The 23,819-nt window shown below is 45.5% G+C and overlaps 6 protein-coding genes across 8 annotated transcripts; 3 read left to right on the forward strand and 3 right to left on the reverse strand.

The window, feature by feature from the left end:
• Positions 1-2,273: 2,273 nt before the first annotated feature.
• GL218_05321 (putative dioxygenase subunit beta YeaX) lies at positions 2,274-4,104 on the reverse strand (the record flags this gene model as incomplete). Of its 2 annotated transcripts, XM_033581976.1 has the most annotated exons (3): positions 2,274-3,643; positions 3,717-3,815; positions 3,885-4,104. In XM_033581976.1, 3 exons carry the CDS (start codon positions 4,102-4,104, stop codon positions 2,274-2,276), a joined length of 1,689 nt encoding a protein of 562 aa, XP_033434671.1. The 2 variants fall into 2 exon arrangements, with proteins under 2 accessions (XP_033434671.1, XP_033434670.1); XM_033581977.1 differs by lacking the exons at positions 3,717-3,815; positions 3,885-4,104 and having other exon boundaries at positions 2,274-3,353.
• A 5,600-nt stretch (positions 4,105-9,704) lies between these two features.
• GL218_05322 (Glutamine synthetase) lies at positions 9,705-11,650 on the forward strand (the record flags this gene model as incomplete). Its single annotated transcript, XM_033581978.1, has 5 exons — positions 9,705-9,707; positions 9,806-9,838; positions 9,965-10,057; positions 10,636-11,316; positions 11,372-11,650. 5 exons carry the CDS (start codon positions 9,705-9,707, stop codon positions 11,648-11,650), a joined length of 1,089 nt encoding a protein of 362 aa, XP_033434663.1.
• Positions 11,651-14,161: 2,511 nt separating this feature from the next.
• On the forward strand, positions 14,162-16,201 carry GL218_05323 (the record flags this gene model as incomplete). Of its 2 annotated transcripts, none has more annotated exons than XM_033581980.1 (1): positions 14,162-16,201. In XM_033581980.1, one exon carries the CDS (start codon positions 14,162-14,164, stop codon positions 16,199-16,201), a length of 2,040 nt encoding a protein of 679 aa, XP_033434665.1. The 2 variants fall into 2 exon arrangements, with proteins under 2 accessions (XP_033434665.1, XP_033434664.1); XM_033581979.1 differs by having other exon boundaries at positions 15,263-16,201.
• A 1,298-nt stretch (positions 16,202-17,499) lies between these two features.
• GL218_05324 (putative dimeric alpha-beta barrel protein) lies at positions 17,500-17,985 on the reverse strand (the record flags this gene model as incomplete). Its single annotated transcript, XM_033581981.1, has 2 exons — positions 17,500-17,772; positions 17,836-17,985. The coding sequence occupies 2 exons, from the start codon at positions 17,983-17,985 to the stop codon at positions 17,500-17,502; spliced, it is 423 nt and encodes a 140-aa protein (XP_033434661.1).
• Positions 17,986-19,138: 1,153 nt separating this feature from the next.
• On the forward strand, positions 19,139-20,523 carry GL218_05325 (Meiotically up-regulated gene 89 protein; the record flags this gene model as incomplete). The annotated part of the gene is made up of 3 exons (XM_033581982.1): positions 19,139-19,342; positions 19,400-20,177; positions 20,240-20,523. The coding sequence occupies 3 exons, from the start codon at positions 19,139-19,141 to the stop codon at positions 20,521-20,523; spliced, it is 1,266 nt and encodes a 421-aa protein (XP_033434662.1).
• A 1,175-nt stretch (positions 20,524-21,698) lies between these two features.
• GL218_05326 (NASP-related protein sim3) lies at positions 21,699-23,286 on the reverse strand (the record flags this gene model as incomplete). The annotated part of the gene is made up of 4 exons (XM_033581983.1): positions 21,699-21,998; positions 22,083-22,431; positions 22,489-22,803; positions 22,871-23,286. 4 exons carry the CDS (start codon positions 23,284-23,286, stop codon positions 21,699-21,701), a joined length of 1,380 nt encoding a protein of 459 aa, XP_033434659.1.
• Between the last annotated feature and the right edge of the window lie 533 nt (positions 23,287-23,819).

Raw genomic sequence — 23,819 nt, forward strand, 5'->3', positions numbered from 1 at the left:
GCGGACGTGCGAAAATATCTCAAACATCGCGTAGAGATACTATGTCAGAATTACCACCTTCCGTCCGTTACGATTCAATCCTTCAAGCAGACATCATAAATACGATATGCAACTCAGCAAGGGGGATGTAAGTCAATGCCCTTAGTAGGTAGTTAGTAAAGTAAACATGCTGATACTATTAGGTTCCTTCTTGCGCGACTTCATCTTAACTCTCTTGTAAACAAGACTTCGGAAAAAGAAGTTCGTAGCGCCCTTAAAAAGCTACCAAATGGGTCAAATGCATACGATATTACATATAAGGAGGCGATGATCCGAGTTGAAAAACAGGCAGCGAGCCACCAGGACCTTGCTAAACGGGTTCTATCTTGGATTACTTACTCGAAGAGGACGCTCACGTGGTGGAGCTTCAGCATGCTATCGCTATAGAAACTAAAGCAACAAGACTTGAAAAAGAGTCGTTGCCGCATATTGATACAATAATCTCAGTATGTGCTGGGCTTGTTACGATGGACATAGAAAGCGGCAACATTCGGTTAGTGCATTATACAGCAAGGCAATACTTTGACAAAACCAGGGACAGCTGGTTTCCTAAGGCGGAAGCTCATATTACGGATGCTTGTGTTACTTATCTATCGTTCGATGTATTTGGAAGTGGCCCTTGTCAAAACATAAGAGATTTTAAGCAGCGGATGATTTCAAACCCATTTTATGAGTATTCTACTCTTTACTGGGCCTATCATGCTCGGAAAGCTTCGTATATAAACGAAGCTGTCATTAGCTTCCTCGAATCCAATGAAAAGGTTGAGTCGGCCGGTCAGGTTATTGGTGGTGTCTACAGGTGTTGGAGAGGATTTCCTCGAGCTGGATTACATTTGGCGGCTTGGTTTGGACTCGACGATGCCATACGAATACTTATCAAGAGAACCCCTATCAACCAGACAGATGTTTTCGGTAGGACCACATTGTCATATGCTATCGAGCGAAAACATGAGCATACTGTAAAAATGCTTCTTGAAATGGCAAATTTCGATATTAACGCCAGAGATAACTTCGACAGGAATCCAATCCTATTGGCAGCCAGTGCTGGGAATGAAGGCATTATGAAATTACTCATTGATACTGGGAAGGCCGATATTAATGTTAAGGCCACGGAATGTTCCCTAACGCCGCTTGAAATAGCCGTTAAGAAAAGACATGAAGGTATCGTCAAACTACTCCTCGATACCGGAAGGATTAACGGGATCGAAACAGTGTTTGCGCTGGCCATTGCTTACGCGGATAAACGCACCATCAAATTATTTCTCGATGCCAAGAAAATAGACGCTAATGGTTCTTACGGAAACGGTCATAATACACCATTACAGATGGCTGTTGGATATAACGAGAACAGCGTCGTCCAATTACTCCTTGATACTAATGAAGCCGATGTCAATGCTATAAACGAATATGGGGAGTCAGCATTGGGGATAGCCATCAAAGAAGAAAATGAAGAAATCGTGAAATTACTACTGGACACTAGGGAAATAGATGTTAATGCTCCAAACGAATACGATGAAACACCGTTTGATTTGGCCCTTATATCCGGACATAAAGGTATCATTAACTTGCTTCATGAATACTGTGGCATGGAAACAAACAATGGCAATGGGAGTTGTGGGGTATTACAGTTAGTAGAGAGGAGGCATTGGAGTGATTGAATTAGCACTTGAACTCATTACCTACCTACCTAGGTACCTATTAATCGGCACAGGAGGTCACATTTATACTATATATTTACTACATATTTCTAGTGTCATGTTGGACAAGAAAATCTACTTCATACTGCTAGCAACTCGGGGTCGCTAGAGTTGCTGGCGTAGATCCGGTCTCATAAAGTTAAAACCTCGTTATTCAAAGCCCTTTGCGCAGGCCGCAACTAGATCGACTGCTAACTGTGAATCGACTGTTTGTGTAATAACATATCTGCAAGGGCACCTATCTTGTAGAAAAATAAACCTTCTCACCTCGTAGTCACTTCAAGAAGAAAAGTCTGAACTATCTGCTTCAAGCGTACTCAAGTTCTTATATGTAGCTAAACTCAGTCAAGAGATATCTTATAGGTCTATCAATATCTATCATATAACTAGCTATTAGGCTTATAAAGGGGGCGTATTCCAATGGGGTTGAGAATGGCATAGTAGACGAGACTACGATGAGGAGCAAAAAGAGTATAATTCCCACAATTACTTGCGGTAACTATGAATTGTATTATCTGGTCTTAACTTAATACCGCCTCATATCTCAATAGCAATCTTACCAATACCCCTGCTAACACAGCTCAGCATAGCATCCTTCCTCTCCTCCTCCATCAGCGACGTACCCCTATGATCAACACGCCCACTCTTCAGCACCACCTTACACGTCCCGCAATTGCCTACCTCACAACTAGACGGTACATCATCATCCCCAAAATGCCTCTTCAGCACCTCTAGTAACGTCTCCTCTGCACCTACCTTCAAAACTGTACTGCTCTTCTCCCGAGCCGACGTGACCTCAACCTCGAACGGGTCACCGCTCGTATCTGCCCCAAAGGCCTCAAAATGGACCTCGTCCTCGCCAAGCCCGCGCGCCTTCGCCTCTCGTATCGCCTCGTCCATCATGCGCTGTGGCCCGCACACATACACGTGGGAATTCCACGGCAAGCCGCTAAAAATCGCTGCGATATCCATCCGCTGGCCCTTTGCGCGATCGTACATTTTCACCGAGTCGCTGAGCGCCTCAATCCGTGACCGGAACGGAACATCTGAAGATGCGTCGCGCACGCCGTAGTGCAGCGTCGACTCCCAGTGGATTTTGCGATACATCTCGAGCATGCTGAGGAAGGCCGTGATACCGATGCCGCCCGCGATGAAGACGTGGTTGCTAGCTGATCCCGCGGGCTTGACGTCCGTTGTCACACGCCCGATCTGCACGATATCGCCTATTTGCGCTGTGCTATGTAGATATGAGGACCCGCCGCGGCTAGGTTCCTCGAGGGCGATGCCTAGTTCGAAGCGGTTGGGCGTGCCTGAGACGATGGAGTAGGACCGCTGAAGCCCGTTGGGTAATCTAAGACGTGCATGCGCGCCGAGTTGCATCTCCCCTGCCTCGGGGTCAGGATGTAGTGCTTCTAAAATGAATGATGAGATACGTGGCGTCTCAATTTTCTTCTCCACGATTCTGAAGTCGCGCCATTTCTCTTTTACTTCATCTCCATTCTGGTTGAGTACGGCGGCAGCGCGCCTCTGCTTAGACTTAAGCTTCTCGACGCGTCGCTCGAATGCCTTCCTACTCTCGTCGCCCATATCAGAAATAGCAGCAAGCTCTTCGTTCATAGTAGCGTTATCCTGAGTTCGGTGAAGATATTCTTGAACGCGCTCGATAGTCCATCCAGGCCATTTGCGCTCTACAAGCCGGATCTCATCACCAGTCTGTACCGTGCCCTCGTGTAGCACCCTGTAGTACCAACCCGTACGGCTAGTTTTGTATGTATTAGGTGCGAAGTTTTTGAGTTGGAACCGGTGATTTAGCTTGAAGCATGGCTGCCGCGGTAGGCTGACCTGAAGCAATACGCCATCGTCACCGACGGATACTACGTCGCCTATGCATACATTACGCTCATTCACTAGTTATGAGGGGTAAGACAGAATTCTTGAATAGGGGGGGCAATTAAATAACGGTAAAAAATAGGTACATACTACGCTCCGTCACAAAGTTTTCCCCGAATCCGCCTGGCCTAAAACGCGTAGCAGCTTCAGGGAACTCTTTTTGCCATGTAGGATAGTGAGAACAGCAGTCTGGAGAGTATATTAGAATCGTTGTAGATAACTCATGGCAAGTTACAAATTAGGGGCGCACGGACTTACACCCATGAATTGCTTTATCCGGGCCCCCGTGGAATACAAGATCGTGCTCATCCGCATCAAGTCCGACGAAGGTCACGGGGATGCGGCCGGTACGAATCCTCTTGTTTATACCCGTCTCAATCTTCAGTCCTGGCATAATTTCCATTTTACTCGTCCGGATTTCGAGTATGACATCCCGCTCGAAGGGCGCAAATAAATCAACCTCCGACGTGGGCGCCATAATTACTCGGCCCAATTGGCGATAAGCAGTATGAAGTGTAAGATTTAAAAAAAAAAAAAAAAAAAAAAAAACGTAACGATCCTGGCCGTATGAATGTCGACTACTAGGAAGTGAGTTGTGAGTTATGTAGAGAAGAAGAAGAATATTGTATATTGACTTATATGTTCCGGTTTTTATGCTTACGCCCTATTGTTGTCTTAATAAGTCCCAACCTGAACGGCCGAAAAACTCCGGTATACTTTAGGTACCTAACATAGGTAGGTTATAAGGCAGTAGGCTATCTTAGGGCATGATTTATGATAAGGAAGTTGCTCAGTTTACACGAGTTCTACCAATTTCAATTGGTGCTTAATATTGTGGACATTGTGGTAGCTATTCATTATAAATTCGACTAATTGGTTACCTTTTATAGCTGAGAATTTAGCGAGTATAGGAGGTATTTTAGTCATCTTCAAATTCTTCGATGGGATCCCCATCGAAATCTGGAAGTCGTCGGATATTTGCCCTCCCATCCGCGGCCCGTTTCTTAGATCTACCTCCCCTTTTCTTACTATGAGATAGAAGGTGTGATCCTTCTGTCGCAGTGACATTTGAATGAGCGAATTTCCCTACGAACGTTCTCGGCTGCGCAAAGCGAAATCGAGGCTCCAATTCTATTTGACTTATTGAGCCGATTGTAACTATATTGCTAGGTACCGATTCCGAGGCCACGGTGCCATTTGTTGCCACATGACTTTCATCGGAGTATCCAGAGGAAATGCTCTCATCCTGATTCCCATTGCTAGCCGGATTAGTCCCATGAGTCGCAATTGTTTCAGCTGTATCATTGAAGTTTGTAGGCGTATCGGAAGGACGTAATTCTGCAGCAGCTTGATATGCAGCTTCTGCGAACACTCTTGCTTCTAACTCATCGCTGTTATCGCTCAAAGCAAACTTCATCCAAACGGCATTATCGTCTGGTGGCTGCGTTTCGATTTTGCTATGATCTAGTTTTCCCTCAGGTGATTGATGGAGACTTCCATGGGTTGTAACTTGGGGTTCTTGGTCATCTATATTGGGCTCGTGAGACGGATAACTTATGCTTATTTCTGCCTCGCTTGAGATATCATAGCTTGGTAGCTGTCTCTGTAGGTGAGAGGGCAAGACACCGGCTCTTGAACTAACAGATGATACTGCAATTGGAGAGTTACCCGAGGCGTTAACTGACTGGATCATTGAGGAAGTAGACACCCAGTTCTTCCAAATCTCCTCGTCTGTTTCTTGGGATAATGGAACCGGTCTCAAGGGGCGATCAATCTCCACCTGCATGCTCCCCTGATCATCGGAGCCGGAGGGAGTCCATCGAAGTACAGTAAAATAATTGGCTCGGAGAGGAGTCGGTTCGTAAATTATTGAAGAGGAATATACAACATGATTGGCTCTTCTGGAAACAAGGACTTCTTGATTGCCTCAGGGTACGCATCGTCCGGCTGTTCCCCTGTTATCCTACGACGTTCACCCTTTCGCACTTGTGAGATCTGGCTGTTCCTAGATACTACGTACGGGCGCCGGGTTTGGCTGGGCCCCGGGCTTGAGGTTAGATTCGATTTTCTCCGTGTTAAGTTGGTTATGGGCTGTGGTACGAGACTGTATCTTTTTATTTTTGACTGCGGTGATATACTAGTATTTGGGAGGATCTCCTGACTCCCGATTTGAATCTTCAGGGATGGGCCGTGGGAATTATAGTTGGCCCCTAGTTGAGATGTATGTGAGTCTTCATGGTGCTTCCGAATCATGCGAACTCGAGGGCGTTCTACTTTGCTCCATCTTGAACCAGTGGGTGCCTGAAGTTGCCTTGGGAAGGTAATATCAATAGGCTGCTGCAAGTTTAATCCAACCCAGTCTGCCTTATCCAACAGCCTTTTTCTTTTCTCCTGCGTGGAGGATTGATGATCTGGATTATCAAGGGAGCTATGAGCCCGCTTGCGCCTCTCTGCTAAAAGGGGACTTGAAGGTGACTTATATGCTGCGCTACTTGAACCATTGCGGCGCTTTAGGTCTCGCGAGTACTGAGTTCCAAGGAAGGATATAGACACGGGACTCCTCTTTACGTCGGTTTTCAGTAGATTATTGCGAACCTTGGCAAAATGCTGCTTTTGTCGCGTAAGTAACTCGTTGCGCTGCCTACCCCTAGAATGGCGGGAGAGATTCCCTTCAGTCCAGTTCATAACTTAGCTAGAAGTTTGGACATAATTATAGTTATTAAAGTATGTCTAGACGGCGATATGGAAGAATCGGGATAGATGTACGGAAATTGATGATAATGTGGTATATTACCTCCCAGTAAGTTGATGAATGAGTGTATACCTACATATGCATCCCGAAGATTAAAGTAATATCTTGCCTAGGTACCGTAAATAAAGGCAGCATGCAGCTGCCGTTCCTACCATTTTTTCAAGCTAGCACCTACTAATTCTAAATTTGACTTCTCTTTCCTCTCAGGAACAGTAGAATAGTATAGCACGTGTCCATGATTTGGCCTACCTGCAGGTGCCTTCCTTCCTCGTGCAACGTACATAAGTATACTTTAAAATAGGGGGTTAGGTACTTGTGCAACTGCACAGATCCGTGATTTCTTTCGTCACAAGGGAAAAGCAATACTTATAAAGGCAAATCCCAGGTATTATATAATATGATATGATGATTTCGAGGTTTACCACTTGTAATTCGCGGCCAGAAAGCCAGGATAAGTAGTCGAAGAGGTCCTCGTGATGCTACGATTATCAGGAATAACCGTATATTACCTACCTGGTAGGTAAGGTAGTAAATTTATGCCCTGATGTATCATTGCTTAGACGCGCCAGCTCCTTAACGGGAGTTGGAGAATGAAACAGGTGATTGAAGCCACCGTATCGTATTTGATTGCTTCGCGTAAGGGAGAAAGACATTTGGTAAGAGATCTAACTGTGGTAAAAAGGGGTAAAACAGATTGGGTAAAAAACATGCAATACGAAGGTGGAAGAAAAAGACAGTTCGAATTTTTTAGACGATCTGGAATGACAAGAACAAACGGTGAGGGATTAATAAAGTTGAAAATTCCTTATCCAAAAATAGAGTTGGAGGGGTCCAATTGCAGACCTTGCTCACCCTGAATACTTACGTACTGCGTACTAGATGGAATTGAGCAATAGAAAGGTCAAGTAGCCAATTACAAGCCGACGATAACATAAGACGCCGGTGACAACGCTAAATGTTTTGGTGTCGCACCAACCCCGCAATCTACCTTGATACAAAAGTTTGGGGTCAGCTATTTCCATGTATATATGTATATCAATACTTTAATACTTCGTAAGCTGAAAGAAGAGTTTCGTGGTTGGACGATGAAAGGTGCCATTCAAAATAAGTCATATCATGGCTTTAATATTATCTGAATGTAACTCAATTACATACAGCCCTGTAGATGTTAAGAAATCAATTTGTCAAATTTTGAATTGGATAATGGGGGTTCGGCCTAGGGCCAGGCATGTCTCGAAACCCAAAGTAAAGGATTCGAGATTAAGCGAACTACATACAAAATTTACAATCGTTACAGTACAATATATTAACTGTATTAACTGAAATTTTTGTTTACAGTGCAACTATTGATACATGGTACCTAACAAACAAACTAAGCAGAAACAACGAGAAGAGAGCAAATTTATTATATTCTAAAAGCAAGTTGGCAATACAACACATCTCGGTGATACAATTTACGCCTCTCGCCTCTACTTATGGACAACTGCATATAAAGATATTGCCTCAACATTAGCTTTCCGTCTTTCACAACCAATAAGCAAACAAATACCAGACTTTGCAGTGATCAACTCGAGACGAATTGAATAAAGAAAAACTCGAACAACACCGAATTACCGTAATTAATGACTCAAAACCCCATGGTCCGAATCGCGGGCCTTAGTCTTGGCTCAGTACACAATTAAGTATATTTCCATATTCCCCACACATTATTGCTTTGTTCGTGAAAATATCCACAATATCAGATGGTTAGATTGAAACTTAGCGGCGGCGGCAATTCGGGTTCAGAAAAGTCAAGCGGCATCTCCATATTCGAGTCAGTTCACTCGTCTTACTTCTAATAATTTTATTACTGTGCTAAGATAGTCTACGATACGTGACGAAATCACTCCCGTCTAGGTTACATACAAGGGACTGAATGTGACATAAAGGGTCAACCAACAGCGAGATGGGTAGTTAGGTAAACATATATCAGACTTGATACCTACAAAGCGCTGTTGAAAACCAATTCGAATTGACTGTTTCCCACCGCATGTCTTAAAACTCTGAACCAGTTTTGTTGTGATCGACCACGATGCTTCTCTTTTGATAGAGTGTGCAGAAAGCCTACTGCACATGTTGCGTAGCCCGTAGCCGTTCCGGCACTAAGATCAGCATAGTTAATGTCATACTTAAATTCTGTAAATTAATAATTTAGAGACGTAGTTACGGTAAATAATAGTTACGAGAAGTTAGGAAGTTAAGTTGGTGTCCTGTTGAGTTGTCATGAAGCTGGGCTCTCGATAATAGAGCTCGGTACCGTTCTAGATATCCGTGGTGCAAGGGAATTCAGCACGGCAACGTGTTAGACAACTCGAGGCGGGTTCCACGACATCGGATCCGATGTTCCAGGCACAAGGCGGTGTTAGTTGAACCGGATAATCGTAGCGGTTAAGGGAATAGAGACGTTGGCAAGAGTTCTAGAAGGCCACAAAAAAAGGGGGTATCATTAGGTACCTAACTTGGGTAGATAACTTCATCCAATCTAGTAACAGCTAAAAATCTGACCATGGGCTACCACGAATTATCTAGGTTAGTTTAAGTTAAGTTAGGTATCTAAGCTGACCTACACGATACTGATAAGTGGCGGCGTGTAAGTCGAAGATGCTTAAGATGCATATCATGTACCCCCATCAACCCCACTGCTAAAAGGGTAGGAGGATTAAAGCAAGGAGGGCAGGGAGGACTAATGGGAAGCGACATATCAGCTATTGAGGGGCAGCAACGGTATAGGTGTACAGGTTGCAGGAGCACCTGCAAATGGGACTGTGGGACATCCTAAGCCCCAGGCTCCAGAAGGCGGGCATAGAAGTCCACAGTCCCCTGCAGCGTATCAACTAATAGCGTAACAGTGTGCAATCCAATATTAGTACCTGTATATGAGGTACTTATGTATTTAAGTATTCACTTGTATACATCTATTATCCTGGCAACGCAGGTGCGATTTGTTACCTTAGGTACCTCTACGCTGAACTTTCAGCGCCACGAGCTAGAACAAGGCGCCTTATCTTTTACATTAACCTTGAGTTGTACCTGCCTTGATCACAGTTAGAGGGCGCTCTCCGGTTGACGGAAATTCCCACATAAAAGCCTCAGCGTCCCCCGCAGTTGCTTCCTTCTTTAATTCTCTCCTATCGCCTCTCCTCCCAAACTTTCATTCCTCTCCTTCGTCGATAAATATTCTTCTTTCGTTCAACGTTTGTCTTTCAAGAACACACGGTTTGCGAATTTGTATCGTCAGAAAATAAAACCTTACACCTAAATCGACTTAATACTCCAATACCGCAAAGATGGTGAGCCTCTCCCTGCATCGAAACCCCACCGACCTTCCATCCTCAGCCAATTACCCCTCAATTTACGTGAAGATTTGCTAACAGAATCCCTCTGCTAGGCCGACAACCACTATGTCTCGTACACTGAGAACGTGAGCACGCGATCACCCCTAACACATGGACAAAGCGCACCATTGGCAACCACCATTGCGGCTGTGGTTGCGACTACGACTGCGATTGTCCGCCTTACGAACAATGGTGCTGACTTATCGTGATAGTTGATGAAGTACATGAAGCTCGACCAGAAGGGAAACGCCATGGCGGAGTACATCTGGATCGATGCTAACGGCCATGTGCGCTCTAAGAGCAAGGTACGTTAATCTATGTACATTCTCCCATTATCTCGGTCGAATGGCCTGCGTTCCTGTTACATGATACCCTCGTGTCAGGCCCCTTCTCGGCACATTACTAGTTGCGCGGGAATTGGCCGGAACCTACATATGAGAGGACCCTGATTTCTGATCAACTCCCATGAGATTTAATTCGTGGGCTGTTGTCAGTTTGGGGGTTTTCTAGGCTCGCAAATCCCTGTTTAGGCCTTGACTGGTTCGAAACTCGATCGAGAATAGAACCGGCTTGCTCCGACCTCGCCCACTTGGCACTTGTTCGCTACACTTCATGTTGCCGAGAATACCCTCGACCCACAATGCTGCGCGCTGTAATTCTTTGTCGACAGCGCGCCTTTCCGGCACCCGCTTAATTGTGGCGCAAGTGACCATGTGGGCATGTGGGCAACCGGCGTCATAATTCGTATCCAGCGCCCAGTGGCGACTACTATCATTATTCAATTATACTGTACCGCCTCTTTTGTATCCTAGGCTGGATTTTATTTCACGTTTCAGTACCGTGTGGCTGCGGATATGCGCTAACTGTACATTCACGTATCTAGACCATCACCTCGATTCCTAAGGACGGTAACTTCAAACCCGAGGATCTTCCCGTATGGAACTTCGACGGTTCCTCCACCGACCAAGCTCCGGGTGACAACAGCGATGTCTACCTACGACCCGTTGCGGTCTACCCCGACCCCATGCGAGGTGTTCCCAACATCTTGGTTCTTGCTGAATGCTGGAACGCCGATGGCACGCCCAACAAGTTCAACCACCGCCACGAGTGCGCCAAGCTGATGGAAGCCCATGCGGAGCACGTTCCGTGGTTTGGTCTTGAGCAAGAGTACACTCTCTTCGACATGGAGGACAGGCCCTACGGATGGCCCAAGAACGGCTACCCTGCTCCTCAGGGACCGTACTACTGCGGTGTTGGCGCTGGCAGGGTCATGTGCCGTGATATTGTCGATGCTCACTACAAGGCTTGCCTTTATGCCGGCATCAAGATCTCGGGTACCAACGCCGAAGTTATGCCTGCCCAGTGGGAATTCCAGGTCGGCCCCTGCGAGGGAATCGAGATGGGTGATCAGCTCTGGATGGCTCGCTTCCTCCTTCACCGTGTTGCCGAGGAATTCGGTGCCAAGATCTCAGTCCAGCCTAAGCCCATCCCTGGTGACTGGAACGGTGCCGGTCTCCACAGCAACTTCTCCACCAAGGAAATGCGCGTCGAAGGCGGCATGAAGGTATGACTAAAAGCGCCTGCCTATCATTTATATCATTTACTAATAACCTATATAGCACATCGAAGCGGCGATCAAGAAGCTTGAAGGCCGACACAAGGAACACATTGCCGTCTACGGTGAAGGCAACGAGATGCGTCTAACTGGCAGACATGAGACTGGCACCATTGACCAGTTCAGCTACGGTATCGCCAACCGAGGTGCCTCGATCCGCATTCCCCGAGAATGTGCTGCCAAAGGCTACGGTTACTTTGAGGACCGACGTCCGGCGTCAAACGCTGACCCGTACCAAATTACGGGTATAATAATGGAGACGATTTTCGGCGCAGCAAACTAGGCAGGAGGATACCCCTTTGGTAGTAATGATTTTACTTTTAGGCGCAGCCTTATTTCGACATAGAACGGAGTCTCTAAGGACATGAATTGATACGAATATACTTAATTTCTCACCTTAACTTGGTCTGCCTAGTTTTCGGTCCTTGCTTGCTTGATTGATTTCACTATGAACTACTTTACTCTACCTTTGCCTGCTTGATGGTGACGCAATACGAAAACCCCTTACTGCTAAGTCTACCTAACTAGCCGTATTAATGATCAGTGTATAAGCAACTTTGCTTTGTGCCCAAATTTGAAAAATAAAATCCGATCATAGTCCTGATTTTCTTACTTGGCAATTGAGCACTCATAGTGTCTCAAGGTACTTAATATCTTACAGCAATATTGATTCACGATAGTACTTAAATCACTTTAAGACGTCATAATATGTACATGAAGAGTAAATGAAAACGTAAGTTAATAGCAGAAGCTTTAATATTGGACGGTTAAGCACATAGGTAATCAAGCATATCCCTTGAAGGTTTAGGATAATATTAAAGGGGGTTTTTTTTTCTTCAATTGAATGATGTCTGTCACTGAGGTGGACGGGGTACAAAACGACCAAGGGTGGTACGAGTGGTTAGCCAATAGAGTTGCAGAGTTGGGATATTTTATTGCCTAATTCGTATGTACCCGCTTGCAACCTGCGCATGCCGCTGGCACCCGCTGCGCCCAATGGGGGGTCACATGGATCGTGCTATCTGACGTCACACAGATCTACTCACGCTTCTACATATGTATTTAATCTAACTATGGTACTATGTATACATGATTGGACTATTTGAAGTATAGTAGGGTATTTAAGATCTAGATTTAAGATCATTTATAGACCCCTTAAGATCATTTACTTCATACATGCCTATATCAGTTAAGAACTTCCTATCACAAGGGTATCTCAGCGGAGTGTCCACTTTAATGGTTTGCTTGTTTTCGGGATTAGGTGGAGATTGATGATGTGGACCTGTGCCTACTACGGCTTGCCCACATTTCTTCCTATATGGGATTTCGGGCTTGACATCACAGCGTGGGAGAGTATTGCCGAAAGTGTTGGAGATCGAGATAGATCATATGGACATGCCTAAGTGGGTAGGTACGAAATGCATCAGAAACTTCATTGCCGTCGGTAGTAATGCGTTGTAACTCTGCAGTTACATACTCCATAGGTTATCGCTTATCTCTCTAGTTGAAAGCAACCCATACCTAATACGGAAGCCTTGTGGTGATGAATCCTATATACATTCAATAAACATACACCGTATGGCTTTAAGAGATAGACTGTTCGCATCTTTGAAACTATTCATCTCGATTCAAGTGTTATACCAGTATATGAAAATGACTAACTACCTACCTGTTATTGAAGTCGTAAGGCTATAGTAGCTCATAGTCTTCGCTACACTGATAAATTTACTAAACAACATCTTCAAGAATTAAAAATACCTATTTTCGTCTCTAAAACATCCCACCCCATAGTCGGGGTACTCAATTACGTTCTAGAATATATCATGAATACTTCAGACGAGAATACTTGACGTAGATTTGTCGAATCATATAATAGGTAGATAGATATCACGGTCTAAATGAACGATTATTCATTCGACTCAAAGTCTAATATACTTCCTATTCGAGTCAGGTATCTATTATGAACCTTATCATGAGATATCGTTGAGTCTTTCACGCTTCCAAGAGCTCGTAGTATTGATGATACTTACGACTCTAATAAGAGAAAAGAATCTGTAAGTCAAAGCATTAACGTTTAGATTCTTACGAGCATCAAGATATATTGCCGCTATTTACTTCCTGGGCTTTGATATAAATTGTGGCAGTCGTCTTTCTGGGGACTCGTGCCATACTACCCAAATGCTATCATCCCGGGTAACAGATCATTATAGGTTACGTTGTTGTCAATAGGTTTACTTAAAATATGCACAAGGCATTAGCCTTACAATTAATATCTCCAGAAGTTTTTACTGGACTGCGCTTCTTGGATTTCGGGATGGAAGGAAATTGCAGCACGTATATTCAACTCGGATATTCCGAGTCTAAGTATTCATGATATCGTGCCCTTTTATTCTTGTTATAAAATATGCATACCTTGCGTTAAATCTGCCAAGACCCTGCATAATTACAGGGGTATGTTTTCGCTGCGTACAGCCGAACATGCCATTGACCCCAGCCCCCTAGATTTTTCTTGCTTCACAACATGGTTGAACGTGAGCATCAAGATGAATTATAAACTATCTAGAAGTAGGTACTATCACTACGTTAACTCCTGTCAATTCTACGTACCTATTATGTGGCTGATGCCCTTCCATAGAAATCAGTGAGACGGACATCGGTCCTATCAAGTTGAGTAGCCCATCAACTTTTACACCAAGCCCAGGGGGCATTTTGACAGTAACACTTTATGAAGGCGTCGGCCTTTCCGTAGCGGATAATTACAAGGAACGCTTTAACGGCGAGGAACATAATCATCATGCGGGGCGCCGCCCTCGTGTCTGGGCGATGCTATCCGTATGCGCTTTTAGATTATGAAAAATCTCAGGCGACTCTCGAATGCTACTGGGGGACAACTGAAAATCCCGTATGGGTGTCCCAGTTTGCGATATGTAAATTTGACGCTTCGAGCATTTCTGAGTTGACAATATATCTTTACATTCGAGATCCTAGTCACTCTTTGAAGAGTCAGGATATTTGTCTGGGTGTAGCACGGGTAAACCCCTTTGACACACTTGACCAGTCCGAAGCACGTTGGCTGGAACTACAAGATGGTAGGGGGAAGCTACGCATTAGCTTTGAATATACGAACCCTGGAAATAGAGCGTTAGAAGAGAGGGATTTCGAGCGTGGAAGACCCGTCTTCGGTGTATGGACCTCCGGTATTATTAAGAAAGATACCCAGCGGGTATATGCCGAATCAAAGATTAGAACAACCCAGTTTAATTCTCAACCTAAATTGGAAAGCATTTGGGATTACCAGGTCAGCCATCCTTTTATAGCGCCGCTTTCGTTTGCTTTCGAATCATCGGAGGGTTTAATCCTCCTTTCCCCATACATTGGCGGCGGGCCCCTTTTCAGTCAACTTCAGAAGGTCAGATGTTTCGATGTCGATATATCACGGCTCTACGCTGCCGAGATTATCTGTGCATTGGAATATCTACACGATACTCGTAAGGTATTCTCCTGGTTGAAGCCTAAAAATGTTCTTCTTGATTTATTGGGTCATATTGTTCTATGCGGCTTCGGTCTTTTCAATTCTGATATCAAGAGCGGAAACCATGGGGCACCTGAATATCCAGCACCGGAATTACTTCTTGGCCAATCTGTATCCAGGACAGCAGACTGGTGGACATTAGGAGTTTTCCTCTACGAAATATTGACAGGGCTACCCCCATTCTATGACGAGGACTACAATAAGATACACCAAAATATTCTCTCTCAACGTATCTGGTTTCCCGAGTCCTTCTCTCCTATTTCCAAGGATGTGATAACCAAGCTTCTTGACCGCGACCCCGAGCAGCGTTTAGGGGCTAATGAAGGTGCCTCAGAGGTCAAATCTCATCCCTTTTTTGACGGCATGGATTGGAATAAACTCATTCAACGGAAGTACACGCCTACTTTCCGCCCTAAACTTGTTTCCAGCTCCTTCAAGCAATATGGAGTTAACGACCCTCCTGAGAAGAAGGACGATTTTGTATCTCACTGGATAACTTCACTTGAATCTACCAAGGCCCCTAGGACTAGCAATTCTCCATCTCAGGGGTCCCATCAAGCAATTGTGCGAGAGGACGAAGATCGCTGTGAATTCGACTTATACAATCGCCTCACTAAGGCACAAAAGCCAGTCCCTCTTCGACACGTGGAACCCCTAAAGCATGACAGTGCAGTGATTGATGAGAGCGCAAACCCCACTATTCCTAGTCAAACCCATAAGCAAGACGTACTCGAGGTAGCATTGCAAGCCGGACACGATCGTGCTGTTTTACAACTGTTGGAATATGGAATGGATTTGAACATAAGGATTGGTGCCAAGCGAGTAAGTCCACTAGAATGGACCGCGGAGGAAGGAAACCTCCCTCTGGTAAGGCTCTTCCTCGAAAAGGGGGCCGATGCGAATTTTCCGAATTTTGCCGTCCGCGGAATGCATAAAGGAGGGCCTGCATTAGTTAGGGCAGTGGAAAAAGGGAATCGAGAAATCGTCCAAGCCCTGGTGCGAGCTACTGATCGGGTAGCCTCAACGAGAGCTTTGGGCCTCGCCGTATATCAGCAGGATATCCCAATGGTCAAACTTCTACTGGAAAATAACGTCCGTTGCGAATTCGAAGAAGCAGATCGGCCTCTTCCTTGGGACCCCCAAGATAACGGCTGCTATTTCTTCGACCGGACGGAATCGGAGGAATTTATACCGCCACTCGTCCGTGCGGTAGAAAGGCAATACGGACCTAGTTCGGCTGCTGCTCTCATCCGGGGCAGATGTCAATGCCAGCTACCATGGTCTGCTTTGGGATCTATATGAGTATAACATAGGGAAAGACCCGATCTGGTTTTCATGCGGTCGGCCCGTCGAGTTAGCCATGGAGTTGGGGCATGAGGAAATTGTTGAATTGTTGCTTGACAGTGGCGCTGATATCAATCTCCCACGACCTAGCTGGCCTGTGCCGGGACATGATTGTGGATTAGTGCCAAGGCTGGTATATCAAAAAGTCACGGCGCGCCTAAGACAAACGCTGGCGTCAAGGCATGACGGCGATGCATCTATATGAAGTCTTATACCGCAATAACAGATTCCGGCGAAGGAGTTGATAATGTTGTAGGTCAGAGTTATACCAGCACACTTCGCTGATCTAAATGCGACCAGATGTCTATTATGCTATCCCTGTGTGTGTGTTTTTTTATAGATCTAGCATTGCCACATTCTCATCGCTAAATACCTCTATCATGTAGTCCTGCATCAATATTGAGATAATTGCGGTATACGAAACGAGGGGCATTCAGTTGGTCCGCGCGGACATAGTCTAAAACGGCCTAATATTCATATTTAGGTTAACGCCATTTGGTATAGCAATTTGATGTTCCCCTCCCTTTAACGTCTTTGTCGCTTGATGCAATGTGATAAGGCTTGGAGTCCCTTTAATAGAAGGGATAATATACACGATTTGTGATTCCGCGTCTAATTGCTCTAGTAATAGTATAGGGCAAATAAGAGGGAAATACGGCTGTGGAGCCATCATCAGCCTACCTGAAATATGCGAGACGTATATGCGTCATGTACCTAGAAATGGATTACTGAGCACTCTTATACATCTCAATTATAGGGTTGTAAATTGCCGGATCCTGCATCTTAGACAGGTAGGTACCTGGGTATCCAATGTTACTAAATGGTAATTTCTAGATGATGACTTGACTGGATACCACCGAGGGGTTATGGTATAATTACATCGTTGCAGAAACCGCAGTAACTTATAGTATTTAATCTATCATATATCATTTCTTGATACCGACGTAACGTATAAGCACTACTGCAAGATTCCGAGAAATAATCGCGTTAAATTTCTCTTTCCCTTTTTCGAAAATAGCAAGACCTATCAGGTAGGTAAATATCGCGGTAGCTAAAGGGTTTCTTGCTCGACAATCTCGCAGGTCCTCATGTACATTTCGGGCTTTATATACTTCGTGAGACTATATGCATCATCTTACACTTAGGTGGACGCAGGTATCATAGAGGAACAGTAGTTTGTCCGTAATGATAGGAACCTATATTCCCCTCTTCGACATGTTGATCGAGCTATAAATGCCAGTTTCACCAAGCAGACTTCATTCCTCTAGAACTATATTCACAACCTTGCCGTTTTCTATATACACAGTCTCCCAACCGACTTTAACATATCCTTTGGAAGGATCAATCCATCCAACTTCTATATTGCCCCCCTTCCCCTGGTAGTCAGGATCGCCTATGATTGCTTTCATTTCGTCGAAGTTGCGGACATAATATGTACGAGTGAAATGAGCCTCCAACATTGACCAATCCGGACGGATTTTAGCAAGCGCTGGGCCAAATTGCTCGGCAAAGGACGAGGGAGTGATGGTCTATGTGCTGAGTCAGTTGGAACTCCTATCCATTATAAACACGATTGTGGAAGAAAGACGTACGGATGTATAGCGAACCACGTTGTGCCTCTTCATAATGCTGACCCATTTAGGAATTAAAACCTCACAGACATAGTTTTCGAATGCCTCATCCGTCACGGATTCAAGCTTGTAGTGAAAAGCCTCAATTTTGAGAAGGATTTCTGAAGCCATTCTTTTTTACACGGTGTAAGATGCCTAAAAAGCGAAAACTGAGGGCATAACGAATTTCGAGAACCAACTACTGGATCTGTGAGAACAAAGCCCTTTAAATATACTTACCTACCTAGGTGTTGTACAATGATCTAACATAGTAATCAACCATAGAATATGGCTACCCAAGTCAAACCCCGTAGCCTCCTAGCCCCTATCGACTTTGAGCAAGTGGGGTTGATGCTACCGTGTCATGACTCAGGGCTTGGGGCTTTTCGGTTAGTTGTATTACGTATAAACTTGTATCTACCGGTTATAACACGGGCTACCTCTTATATTTAACATACCTTAGGGGGGAAGTATATCCTTCAATGTTTTAGGTATTTGTTCCTTTGGTTTTTGTAATTTCCGGGATATAGAAAGTTCTACGTTAAACTAACAACATCTTATTTTAAGACTTCCTATATCACTTAAGGTGGAGAGAATATTGAGTCCCAGAAGCGGCAGTAGGGACCTTCGATGTTTTGTATGAAGTTTCATATTGTAAATAGCTAGTATATTAGTGGAATCCTAGAATATTCAAATAACACCTAGTATGAGTACGAGGTATTCAGTTTGTTATAATCTTCTGGCCTAATACGTTGTTTACACTTCGAACAATGTCTCCTGTGGCCTCAGGGGTAATCACGTGTGGATCTACATAGGTACCTCACATCTTGGCTACAAGTGGGTCCATCTTTTGTAATTGTGCAGGGTGGCTGTGCTTTATTAAGGAGAGTGGAGTTCGTATCTGGCATTGGCTAAGCCACGCAATCGCACTGACAATCAGCCCTGGAGATTCATGGCTGATTCTTGTCTGCGACATCAATCTTTTCTGTTTCGAACGTACCGTTGGGACATTACCTTGTTATCAACAATCGATATTCTCGTCGTCGCACTGGTGTATACGATATTGAAACTTAGTGCTTCCATGTCCGATTGAGTGTTAATTTCCGAGACCGAGCGACGAACTTCCCGGCTGCCCCGGGTCCCGAGTCCCTCATTAGACGGGCGACGTAAACTCCAGGCCCCCCCCGATCACAGCTCTATCGCGAACTACCTGACGCCTTGTCCCCACCATCATTCTCCTCGATATTTCATAGAACTAAAGTATTTCATATCTCAATAGTCCACAATGGACGACTCGTCGCCCCCCGAGAGTATCGACAACACCAAGGAGAAGAAGAAGAGCAGAAGACCCGCGAATACCGCGTTTCGCCAGCAACGATTGAAGGCATGGCAGCCAATCCTCACGCCTAAGACGGTCATTCCGCTCTTCTTCGTCATAGGAATTATATGCGCACCTATTGGTGGACTATTGATTTATGCTAGCTCTACAGTATGATATGCCTTCTTTCGCGAACGTCTGGATCACTGCTGACAGCTTGTCTTCAAGGTTAAAGAACTTCGCATCGATTACACCGACTGCTTTCGGAATTCTCCTACCAACGAAGCCAAACTAATGGACACGAGTTTGGTCTTTCCATCTTTCAGAGATAACAATACAATCAACGCCATGTGGCAACATTCTTTAACTAACCAAAGTTATGGCAACCACCTTGTTCAGAATCTCACCAAGTGCACTCTGACATTTGCGATACCTGAAGAGATGGCCCCTCCAGTTCTTCTCTACTACCGCCTTGAAAATTTTTACCAAAATCATCGCCGCTACGTCCAGTCCTTCTTTGATAAACAGCTTGCCGGCGATGATGTCTCACTTGTCGATGTTTTTGATTCCAATTGCGAGCCCCTAGCTACAACTAATGGTACACATCCGAACTCGAGAGCTTATTATCCTTGTGGCCTGATTGCCAACTCGTTATTCAACGACACGTTCCAAAGCCCCATATTTTTGAACCCACCAGGTTCAAATGGTCCAGAGGGTAACGAGACTTATGTTATGAAGAACACTTCGATCGCCTGGGAATCGGATAAAGAGCTATATAAGCCCAGGGTGAGCACCGACTATACCGGAATCGTCCCGCCCCCTAACTGGCAGATCCGGTATCCCGATGGCAACTATTCTACTGAAAATCCTCCGCCCAACTTGCACGAAGACGAACACTTCATTGTGTGGATGCGTACAGCGGGTTTGCCGACTTTCAGCAAACTGTATATGCGGAACGATACGAGCCCTATGAGAATAGGTATCTATTCTATGGATATTATTGATAGTAAGTTATCCCTGCATATTTTGACCGTAGCTTTGCATGAACCCACTAACACACCAAAACAGATTTCCGTACGGATCAGTACCAGGGCAGGAAGAGTATTGTCATTACAACGCTGTCCGTCATGGGCGGCAAAAACAACTTCCTAGGTATTCTGTGGCTCGTTGTCGGTGGCTTCTGTATCGTATTAGCGTTAGTGTTCCTCGTCACGAATCTTATCAAGCCCCGGAAGCTCGGTGACCACACCTATCTATCGTGGAACAACGCCCCATCCTCCGCGGCCGCGAAGGGCAAAGGCAAGGCGTCCGGCCCAACGATAGGTATGGCGACCGGTCGCGATCTGTCGTAGGGGACGAATTTGCGCGGGCTGACGCCTGTTGGGAGCACGGGATGGCAGAGTCGGAATGATTTAGCTATGGAAGTGGCGCAGGAGTCGTCGACGGAGTTGTCTGTACTGACGTCTGAACCTGATACCTCTCCAAGAGGCGAGACTAGATCAGGGGAATCCGGGTTCCTGTCACCCTATCTTTCAACGTCGCGATACCGGCGGATATACGGTGGCGAGACGGTTGGCGAATCCTCTCGAATAGGGGCAGAACGGATTTCAAGATGAAAAAGGTCTCATCTCTAGGAAGAAAGCACGACGGGCATGACATGGGTTTACATCACTTGTTTCTCTTTACCTCTCTTCCATTTTCTACAATATTTTGGGGGATAGGCATAGATATGGAGACAATGCCTTTCCTACCTAGCCTATTTGTATGAGTACGTCCAGCATGCTGCTACCGCCACCGTTTTCCAATGGGCGGTCAGCACATAGCAAAACAGCAAGCACTGTCTGGGAGTTCTGCGGCGTTTCTGGTTGCGGTTTTTGCTGGTTTTTTTTTATTTGTATTCTTTTGATTTGATGTTGACACCCCTGGCTGATACAACTGAGTTGCGTGTTCGTTAAGGTACCTACTTAGCGGTTTCTATGGGTGCTTGGTAGAAATGAAAATCATTAGAGGATATTTACCATCAATTTTTTTTTAGTTACGGTGACTATCTATCTATACCTCTATGTGTGAGATATGTAGTTGGAGGTGTAAGCAAATAACTCCTTCGTAGCCACAGCGTCAGTAGCAATACATCCTATAGAAGTTATAGAAGGGAATGCTTAATACTTGTATCACTGCACCATAAAGCAAATATATTATATAGCACAGAATGCGATTCGCCTTCCTACCTAAGGAAGCTAAGAACAGGGATCACTATTCCTCATACGTATCTTCCCCTTTTCTTCTTCTGCCATAGCCTTTGACGTCTGATAGTATAGATCTTGATATGCCTACCCCATGGTACTTCTTCGTTGAAGCCCTTTTGTTTTACATAATAATGTACAACTCCCCTTTGACTGCCCTTTTAGCGACTATTTACGATCCCAGAGAGCCCACCTAGAACTCAGGAGAGTAACGGCTAGAGTGTGTTCTGGTGTCCAAGCTTGCGATTTTTTCCTCACTCCTTCCGCTTGCTTCACCTCGGCCGTTAGGACTGTGTGGGTTCTTCGACCTTAGTTTTCTTGGTCTCTTCCTCACCTGGCGCGGTGTCCTCAGCCTTGCGCTTTCCGTTCGTCCCCTTCGCTTGCTCGGTTTCGGATTTGGTATCATCTTTAGCCTTCTTGCGCACTAGGCCGGATACATCCTTGGCACCCTTCTTCGCTTCCTCAAGTCTCGCTTCCTTATTCGCGGTCGACTCGCCCAGCGCCGTACCGAGTACTCCGAGCATGGTGTCGTCAGATGCGAGAACCGAGTTGACGTCCATGGGGGGTTTTCGGAGCTCGACAAGCTTTATTGATAGCAGTTAGTCTTATTTGTCACACCGTTCTCATACCGCGACACTAGGGAGTGTACGGGGAAGTGAAAAACTCACCCGTTGCTCCATGTCCACGATCAACTCCTTAACCTCGGCGATCTGCTTCCGTGTAGCGTCGTTATCCTCAGGCGCGTGGAGCATCGCGAGATCGACCTCTTTGGCGTCAAGCTTGAGTTTTGTGCTCGCGATAGCCTTCTCCAACTCTTCAGCCGCTTCTTTCCGCAAGTCTTCGTCGACTGGTTTTGGTCCCGCACCGGCTTCGTCTTCAGCGTTTGTAGTAACGGATGCAAATTCGAGAGCCAACGAAAGTTTAAAGTGTGCTTCGGCTATCACCTCTGACTCTTGAGAATAGAGACCCTCTTTGTACTTTAGAGAGGCACGGCAATCGTTAATTGCTAGTGGATACCTATGCTACTGTTAGTACAAGTAGGCGAATAGAGGTGACAAGTGAGAGTTATCGTACTTCTCATTTTCGAGGGAGATCTCTGCTAGAAGATCATGGGTATCTGCAAGTCGTTCCTTGATATGCTTGACGGCAGGGCTATCCTCTTCAACCTTTTCCTTTCCCTTCCCTTCTGAAGTGTCTTCCTCTTCTCGTTCCAAAGACTTCTCGAAAAGCACACGTGCTAAGTCTAGAATCTCAAACGCGACAGCCAGATCATCATCGTCTTCTTCTTCCTCGCCTTCAGCCTCCTCTTCCTCGTCCGAGTCCTCAAACTCCTCGTCACCTGTAAATTGGAAAAGCGGTTTCTTAGCATCAGGTACCTTTTCGCTCTCACTTCCATTCTTAGCAAGCCCTTCCCTCCGCCTCGGTCTTCTCGTTTTTGGTCGTATTGGTAGTCGACACTTCGGTCTGAGATTTTTTCCCCTTCGATTTCTTGTCCGCGGCACCATTAGACTTCTTTTCGCCAGTGGGCTTTCCACCTAAGACGTCGCTCTTGCTCTGGCCAACCTTGAAGAGGCTGCGACCGTAAAGAAATAGAATATCCGCATTTTCGGGGGCCATCTCGCCATTGATCTCGGCCTGCATTTCGGTAGCCTGGGAGAAGACTTCGGCTGCATCTTCATACTTCTTCTGCGCATACAGCGCGTTCGCCCTCGCCGTCAGGTCGGCCAGCGACACATGCAAGGACTTGGCGCGCTCATCAGGATCCATAGGAGGTAGAGACTGGGGAGTACCGGCAGCTGATGCGACCGCTGATGCGACAGCAGATGGGATGGCTGATAATATAGTAGTATCAGTTGGAGTTGGCTCTGCCATTGTGATAGTAGTTGTATGGAATTGTTATTGGATTGTAATTGTTATGATGGAGCTTGTCGGAATTGGAGATATCGCGAAATGGAGAGCTTATACGATAGTGTCCTACCAATTATAAGGGTATGGGCTAGGTATAGGTGATAACACGATCTAGAATATAGTGGTTGATATTTGCGCCTATAGATGCGAATGGAGTGAAAAGGTAAGGTCAGGTGTAATTGTGATTTTTCTCTGGTGGTGTGGTAGGTGAGGACCTGTGGGTGAGGACCGTGAGGTGCGGGAGAGTGACGCGATTACCGCATGCAGACCTGCCCACAAGCTGCGAAGATAGAAGCTACGGCGTGAACCGCGTCAAGTTACGGGTAGACGGGGCTCCGCAAAGCTTGGACCATACATATTAACTGCTTACCTCATATATGCATATATGTAGCACTTATCTAAGCCAAGTTAGATCCGTATCTACCTTACAGTATATACTAATTTCAGATACTGTAGAGATCTAATATCTTGATTCACGTGATATTACCAGCTTTCAG

This window comes from Daldinia childiae (assembly GCF_008694065.1).
Source record: "Daldinia childiae strain JS-1345 chromosome Unknown Scaffold5, whole genome shotgun sequence".
NCBI lineage: Eukaryota > Fungi > Ascomycota > Sordariomycetes > Xylariales > Hypoxylaceae > Daldinia > Daldinia childiae.